This window comes from Megalops cyprinoides, chromosome 19 (assembly GCF_013368585.1).
Source record: "Megalops cyprinoides isolate fMegCyp1 chromosome 19, fMegCyp1.pri, whole genome shotgun sequence".
NCBI classification, from domain to species: Eukaryota; Metazoa; Chordata; class Actinopteri; order Elopiformes; family Megalopidae; genus Megalops; species Megalops cyprinoides.
In genome coordinates, this window is record NC_050601.1 from 13,433,121 (window position 1) to 13,441,551 (window position 8,431).

Here is an 8,431-nt window from a genome sequence, read left to right on the forward strand (position 1 = left end):
CAAAATATAAAATGTGGGGTATTTCTGAGGGTGATACATGAACTGGCTTGGACACCCTGCTGATATTCAGATGGATTCACTGTGGAGTTGTTGGGAACAGAATTTTTCCCTAGACATGAACTGCAAGCACAGGAGAGCTTTCTGATTTGAGGTGTGGTGGACTGCATCTACATAGAGTTAGAACGGGGCCACCAGACAGCAGGGACCATAACTCCATTGCTCTGAGGGCCAGCGTCAGGCAAGTTTAAAATGCCTACTGTATGCATAAACTTGCGACTAGAAATTTGCAGCTATAAAACCAGGTGAGCTGGCCTCCTCTCCCCCATGATTAATTACATTAAACTCATCAGACATGAGGAAAGTGAAAAGTTGCTGACCCTTCTGCCCCTGAGCAAATCAGTGGACCTGAAAGAATTTGGAACAGGCTGTTAAGAATGAACAACAACAAAAAAATGTATATGACAATGTAAATAACCCATATTATAATACAACTATTTGAATACAGTTTTACTTGTGATGTTCCATCAGTGACTTGCAATTCGATTCCAGGGGGACTTCTGCTTATCACAGTCCATTTGCAATGAGCAACTTTACAAAGAGCAACAAAAAGCAAAGGGCTGATAAAAATACATCTGCAAATGTATTTATGCATAGATCCACAATTTATAAATATCTTTTGGAATCAAGCTTGAAAAATAGTATCAAGCGCAAATTTCACTCAGTGATTTAATATTTTATTTACATTGGTTCCATGTTTCTTAAGCGAGAACAGACATCCAAGTCATTCAGAGCTGCCATTTGGTCATTTGCCATTACTTTTAATCTGAATGTATGCATACCCGTATTATAATTTCAAATATTTGAAAGGAACTATTCATTAAGAACCAGGACAATCAAAAGGCTTTTTGCATGACATCTTAAAGGAAAGATATTGGCATAATGGATGTCACATCTGTCAACATCAAATCCCCATAAACTTAAAGTATGACACAGCCTGGGTTTAGCGTTTTACATTCCTTTGCAGGATCATTTAAAAGAAAACCATTTACAAATACTTAAACAATATTAATCTTATAAAACTGAGCATTTTATTACAGACAAACATTAGTGCAACTTTGAAGCCCCCCTTGATTACAAAACAAGCAAGCATTCCCTGATTGGTTTAAATAAGCAGCTCTGTCCATGCCCTCTGATGCTCAGCCATTAGAAACTAAAAGGAGAAATAATGCAAAAAAAAGTTTTAAAAAACACACCACTATGCAAAACTGGTCGTCAGACAGATTTCTGATATGGAAGATGCTCTGCCCTTTACTATCTCCTTCTCCACTGTCTTCTATACTGGTCCTCTTCCTCTGGCTGGTTGGACAAGATGTTTTGTTGTTAGGGAGAGACTGCTAACGTTGCGGTCAATCTGCGGCTCTTCCGCGCCCAGGGTGAAGGGGTGGGAGGGACAAAGAGGCGTGTGGGGTCAAGCGTGAGGGAGGGAGTAAGTGTGGCAAGAGGCGGGTGTGTATGAGAAGGTAGAGCAGTGGAGGCGTGTCTGAGCTGAGTGCTTGGTCGCCTGTCCAACTTATTAGTCGATCTGACTGTCTTCACATGGCTTTGACTTTGATCTGCTTCATCTTCATCTGCTTCTTCTCGATCTTCTTTTGCTCTCGACGCTGGGCAGCCTCCTGAGAGGGGGAGAGAGAGAGAGAGAGAGAGAGAGAGAGAGAGAGAGAGAGAGAGAGAGAGAGAGAGAGAAAGAGAGAGAATGTGTGATAAGTGTACACAAACTTCCAGATGTGTCAGCGAACAAACTTTGAGAGGGGCTATTCTGAAGGCCTTGCTGGTGTTTGGCTGTGCAGAGCCTCACCTCCAGGCGGCGCTGTCTCTCTGGGTCCTCCTCGTTCATGATCCTCTCCTTCTCGGCGCGTTTCTTTTCCTCACGGCGGGTTTGCGCAGCCTCTTGCCGCTGGGCATGCGTCTGCTTCAGGAAGTTCTCCTCCACACGCGCCCGGTTCCGGTCAGCTTTCTGCTTCCCCTTTAAACACAGCACAGTCAGGTAGCATTAGAAATACTGATTACATGACTGGCTGGCATCATATGTTTTTCCCACTGATCTGATTTACAGACACTGGAGTCCAATGGATCAGGAATTCACACCCCTAATGGCCCAGTGTTAAAGAGTTCCATACATAAACACACAGTACACACTGCTGAGCTGACAGAAGAACAAGCCTTCCATACTGTTATAGGAAGACAATCAGAGTATATGCTGTGAAGCATAAGAACAAATTGCTGGGTATTTGCAGTATGGTACACAGTGTATTTGTACATCATCAAACCACATTAGGCAAACAGTCAGAAGTCAGCACCTTATAGATCTGCTCACCTCCCTGTTGAGCCGAAACTTCTTCACCTTGTCGATGCAATAGATCACCATGTTCATGAGGGGCAGCAGGGTGTCCATGTCTTTGGGAGATGTGTTGCCCATCCCAGGCACTGCAAACATACATAAGTAAGGAGTGTGAGTTACCACAATGTCAGATGACATTAGCATTACCACAGTGACAGCTTTGGACCTACATTAAACTGTGAAGTGGTCCTGTCTTTGCTTTAACACCAGCAGCCATTTGGGCATTTGGTCTTTGTTGTAGTATGGACATTCAGCAGCCACTATTTTGGATGATATCACCAGAATAAGGACTGGCCTCTTACCATTAAATGTAAACAAAAGTGTCTTCTTGGTCTCAGGCAGCTTTAAGGGCTGCCCTTCCCTGAAACACAGACAACAGAGCACTTAGAAATAACTGTAAATTTAAAACGTGCCAACTGGGAAGGGAACACTAAATGCATAAAGGTGAGACTCACGTACTCTTGTATAAGTTTTGGACCAGAGAATTGGTCCGAGAAATGGATGGACTCGATCTTGTCTGCATGGTTGGTGAGGTAATGAACCATCTGAAAGGGAGGGAGTGAAAGCTTTTCAGAACCATGATCAGAATGTCTGAAATCCACATGCATTCTCTTAACCCTGTATTCATAAGCATAAGAAAACAGTAATAGCCAACTAGAAAATGAAGACATGAGGTACTGAGTATTGAAAATGCACTGCTGTAGAAATTAAAGTGCAGAATGCCATTCCCAGTTTAATATTATGTCTAAGCAACCCATAAAATAACCACCACAAGGTTATATTAACAGACAAATGGAGAATGTTCTCTCACAGTCCTTTTGTGACTGAAATGTTTTAAGTCTTTTTACATTTGCTTTAAATTTCATTCAGTGATGCAACTGCACATAGCTCAGTACTTCCTAACAACCCCCATACATACCTTGCTGTCCATCATACCGTCTGTCACCTCCCCCATCTCTGACAGGATGGCCAGGGACTCAGGCAGCCCATACTTGGCCCCAGACTTAGGCTTATCACTGCAAAACTCACTCTGTAGAGGCACAGAAATACACACACACAGGTATGAGTGTTCGTACTGCAGAGCAAGTCGGTTCATTTAAACCTCCTCTCTCTCGTGTCCCCAAGCACCCAAAGTAAAGTCATATCTTAATATTGTGCAAATTACAATTAATTTAGCACACAGGAATTGGTTCAAATTTTGCACACACACACACACGCAGGATACGATGGAGTGTATCAGTCTCAACAGCAACACAGGGGCCATCACTTTGAATGGTCAAACACGCATTAGGAAAGTCCACCCAGTTAAACAAATAAACTGGTCCATCTCACCAAGTCCTGCATGTCCTTCTGCAGCCGCGCCACAGCCTTCCTGGTTCCAACTGCAAACACAAACGTGTCCATGTCCTCCTCACTGAGGGTCACCTTTACTTGCTAAGGCAGAGAGAAGATAGAGGGAAGGAGATAAATGTGTGCAAAGGCCATCACTACGGAGCTGTGAACTGCCCCATCTCATCCTGCCTCATAACATTCAAAAGCACCAATGCCATTAATGATGACTGTGCCAAATGTGAACTGACTGCGCAAATGCTGTGAAATTGTCAAAGCATGTGCAAAATGCATTTGGTAATCATGCTGCATGTGGCCTTTGACCTGGAACAAGGAAAGCTATTTTCTGAAAATAATGCAGACTGTGACAAATAAATGCACCAAATTTGGGTTATGCTGGTATGTTGTCAAGAGTTTCAAATCAAAGTCTTCATTGCCTATTCATTGTACATAAAACAGAAATTTGTCTTTGGCTCTAACTATAGCATAATCATACTGTAGCTCGGCATAAAAGCATGTGACATTGTATATACAGTACAGGAACAGCACGTAATTAATAAATAGTAACTGGTCGCAAGTAATAAAAAATTCTAATTAAAATACTTCCAAAGAACCCAAGCAGATAATTCACAACCAGCAACGTGTGCTTCTCATCTTATTCATCTGTTACTTATTGCAGATGGAATGCAGTAGTAATTTGTCCAATTTCTGTAGAAATCACCATCAAGGTCACAGCTACTTCTCTGCCTCCTGCACATCTCACCACAGTTCGCATTCTAACTGAAACCCATGGCAAGCATGCTCGATGAGAGAGGAAGTGGCTAGTGATTACGTACATGTGTGAACCTCCGATCAAAACATGAATCAAAACATGTTCATAGAGGGATGCATATGTGGACAGACCCTTACCACTTGATCGCAGATAGGCCTCATCATCCTCGCCAGTACATTGAGCAGGTCCTGCCTCTTCAGAAACTGTAAAACAACAACTCAGTGACAACAGCCAACTTTCTTTCTTTTTTTTAACACACAATACCCTCACCAGTTTGGTTTGTGTTCCTGTTAGTAACTGCCTTTGTGGACAGGGTTAACACTTCAAGCAACACATTGTCATTCACCTGAGGCATAAGAAAATCTAACAGGTTTTAGTACTGTGTATGTGGGGGTGTTTTCCAGGGGAAGGGGGGGTGGAGAAAGAGAGAAGGAAGGAACAGGAAGCAGATGGAGCTGAGGAGGAGAGGAGAGCGGTCATGTGAGAGAGCCAGCAGTACCTTGAGCTGAATGAGCATGCCCTCGCAGCACACGCGGCCGGAGCACCACAGGTTGTACACGTGCTCGTTCTCCTGGTTCAGCTTCCCGGTGCTTACCGCTTCTTTACTGGTGCCATCGTCCCCTGTGGAGATACTCAGTCACTGACGCTGCAGGCACACACACTGCCACCTCAAAAAGAACACATCTCACACTACCCATCTTTCTCATGTCATATCTTCAGTATTTCCATTTGGATTCCTACTAGCAAAGGTAGAAATACTGAGGGAATTTTTTTACTCAAAATTGTGTTTCAGAAAGAACCAACAGTAGCAGTTTAAATATTTCTCACCAACAAGGGCAAAGTTGCTCTCCAGGAGCTCCCGGTGCGAGTTGAACCAGGCCTGAGCCAGGCGATTGTTCTTGTTCTTGCCGATCATGTAGTTCATGATGTAGGCCAGCAGCCCTGTCACCATTAGGATCTCCATGTAGTAACTCTCCCAGCTGTTCTGCAGGTGGGAGGGCACCTGTAGTGGGAGAGGGTGGGTACAGTACATAGCAGCTTCAAGACACAACCTCGTATGACACGTCACACTCATACAGTCTAAAGTATGTGTGCTCTTCACCCCTGACAAAGCTTTGCATCCAAAAGCTTAGAGCATGAAACAGATTGTTTTAAAGATCCAGCTGGAAGATACACAGCCAAATCAACACTTCTGAACCAAACAGAGGGATATCAGAGGAAAACAAAAGGTCATGAAGAGAAATGCATCAACATGCCACAGCCGAAAATCTTCATACTCATAAGACATGCTGACAACTTTGCATTGCAAAGATAATTATTGAGTGAGCATGCAGCAGGGAAACTGCTCTTAGCTTTGAACCAGCTAAGAATATCTAAAAGGAAAACAGTGTTCAATTCATGAGCATAGCACTTGAGTGGTTCAAATACTTATATCAATAGTTATGTCCTCTCATTTGAATAAAGGGCTTCTCTTCTATTAATTCAACATCCACACAAGATTTGTGGCTTTAGGACATTGGAGCCTCTTACTGTCAGGATGTTGATGGGATCCTTGAAGGAGGGGTTGGTCTTCTCAAAGCCTTCAAACTCCTCTGCATCATACTTACTGTACATGTCTTCATCCTGCAGAACGCAGAGGGCAGATTCAACAGGTAAATCACACTTTATCCAACCACAAACTGTGACATCGAACAGCATGTTATATAGCAATTTGAATGCTAGCCAAAAGAAATAACGCAAAGCAGCACTTAAGCCATTGTGCTAGCGCATGCTTTTGTCCATTACAATATATCACCTCACCTAATGAAAGATGTAATACATCACGCCAAGGGCTAATTTACTTCAGGCTACAAAATGAGTCCAACTGCCAGACTGCATGTCAAAGGCTTCAACTCAGCCATGCCAGCTCAAATCCCAGACACTCACCGGGGCTTCTGCATCTTCAAAGTCTTCCAGCGCCTCCTCCACCTCCACAGTTGCCTCTTCCTCGTCATTCTGGGCAGCGGCCGCAGGATCCGCCTGCGAAGGAGGTCCCGTTTCCTCCTCGCCCGCCGCGTCTTCGCTCAGGTCCTCAAACTCCGCAAAGTCGTTATCATCAAACTCTGCCAGATCCTCACCATCGTCAAAGTCGTCGTAGCGCCCCCCGGAGACGGACACTGCCAGGAGAAGCAGCAGGGCAGGGAGCAGGACAGCAGTTCGCATGGCCTAATCTGGGACAGAGAGGGGACACAAAGCACTGAGACTGTGAGCAGCACTGCAAGAGGAAGAGGGTGGAGCTCAGGAGTCCGCCTAAAAGGAGGAACTGGGCTGAAACAACTGACAAATCAATAAAACAACATCTGGCTTACTCTATGTAGGCCTGCATTTTAGGTACCTTGAGCCAGTCACATCAGGCTGAACCAAAAGTGACCGCTGCACCCATAACCCAAATAAAACTTGACAAATAACTGACATTTATAAATAAAAGTCTTTCTATGTATCCGATACTGAATGTGAATCAGCAAAAAGTCAGACCAATACCTGCCACAAACAAAGACATCTATACATCACCAGTACAACCACACACTACACAGCTTTAAACATGCCCATTGTTCTTCAAAGAAAATGGCACCGTATGTGTATAGTGCTGCTGCAAAGGTCTGACTGTAATTGGCCTATTAAGGCACCATACGTCTGACGATCCTTAGGATTAACGATCAGGGTTAAGCATTCTGACCCATGCAAATCCTCAGCAGCCCTCGGGGCCAGTAACGTTAGTCAATAGCAGATAGTTTATTGGCTTTGCATCCAAATCCTTAGCCTCGACCCAGTTCGTCGCCCTGTATTACTACCAATACATTACAAACTTTAACAGCAAAGACGTGCTCCAAGAAATAGACCGTCTTGCAACAACCAAGCATTCTTACAGTTAAATTTCTGATACACCAAAAGAAAAACGGAACTTCCTTGTAAATGCTGTTCTTGATCAATTTTACATCAGTGCACTGTGTGTTTGAATGCGTGTGCTAAGCACATACAATGAAATTACACATAGTCAGCTAAATAACAGATAGCCAAGAGATTCTAATTTCATATTAGCTAGCCAATTAAAATCAGCGGCATGGACTCAGAGGGTTCCAGGAGCAAGGGCAATTTGTAGTAGAATGATGTCCTCATGTAGCCAGTTGATATTAAAAACAATACTGTATAAATGCTTATTTTTCTGCCCCCTGTGTACAAGCTAGCTGTTATGCAGTTATAGCCACTAAGTGAACAACTGTTCATGAAAACATTCCAAACGCCGCAGCTGCTTAGCGAGCTAGCTAGCTAGCTGATTAGCTAGATTTTGCCAGCCCGGTAGCTAGCGGTTTAGATATCTGAAAGAAGATAATAGTTTGCGAGCAGGAAGAAAAGGGGGTAGTGAGCTAACTATATAAAAGACAAATCCCCAAATTTCACTGAAATACCTAGCAAGATCCACGGTGACTAGTCAATACAGCTAACTATCAAACTCACTCACTCAACAACAAAAGGATAAGCTAATGTAAGCAAGCGAACATGAGAGAACTAACTGCCTTCTTTTGGGCGAGGGGACAAAATCGGCAGGTGGGCGATCTTTGTAACCCCGAAAAAGACAACGACAGGTGTAGATGTCCAACCATCTCCCCGTCAGACACTGAGAGGCAAGGAAGTGGTTTCCTTTTTCGCGTACTGTGAGTCTACCTATATACCTATATAACGTTATTTTGATTGCCCATTCCACATACTACCAAAGTTAACATGTTCCACGACTTGACACTTCTCCGCTGTAAAACGTGGCCAAATCCATACGAGACCATTACTTACCTCTTGTCCACTTTCTTGTGCTCTTCCTGAGTGTTTGGCGAGGTTCAGCCGTCTAAGGCACCACTCACGCTGCTAAGGACACCGCACCCAGAAAGTCACAACCGGTT

General features: G+C 43.8%; 1 protein-coding gene across 1 annotated transcript; it reads right to left on the bottom strand.

Moving 5' to 3' along the window:
* Window positions 1–727: 727 nt before the first annotated feature.
* On the bottom strand, window positions 728–8,413 carry LOC118794881 (coiled-coil domain-containing protein 47-like). The gene is made up of 13 exons (XM_036553170.1): window positions 8,325–8,413; window positions 6,426–6,709; window positions 6,030–6,122; window positions 5,328–5,502; window positions 4,999–5,120; window positions 4,637–4,702; window positions 3,731–3,832; window positions 3,318–3,428; window positions 2,858–2,943; window positions 2,701–2,759; window positions 2,375–2,484; window positions 1,856–2,023; window positions 728–1,673 (listed from the first exon to the last, which is right to left on the bottom strand). Exons 2-13 carry the CDS (start codon window positions 6,699–6,701, stop codon window positions 1,593–1,595), a joined length of 1,449 nt encoding a protein of 482 aa, XP_036409063.1. The 5' UTR covers window positions 6,702–6,709; window positions 8,325–8,413; the 3' UTR covers window positions 728–1,592.
* Window positions 8,414–8,431: the final 18 nt, after the last annotated feature.

Coding starts and splice junctions, on each gene's coding strand:
- LOC118794881 (XM_036553170.1), bottom strand. CDS start 6,701: ATGCGAACTGCTGTCCTGCTCCCTGCCCTGCTGCTTCTCCTGGCAGTG. Junction 4,703..4,998: donor GCATGCTCATTCAGCTCAAG/GTACTGCTGGCT, acceptor GTTGTTTTACAG/TTTCTGAAGAGGCAGGACCT. Junction 1,674..1,855: donor AGAGACAGCGCCGCCTGGAG/GTGAGGCTCTGC, acceptor TCCCCCTCTCAG/GAGGCTGCCCAGCGTCGAGA.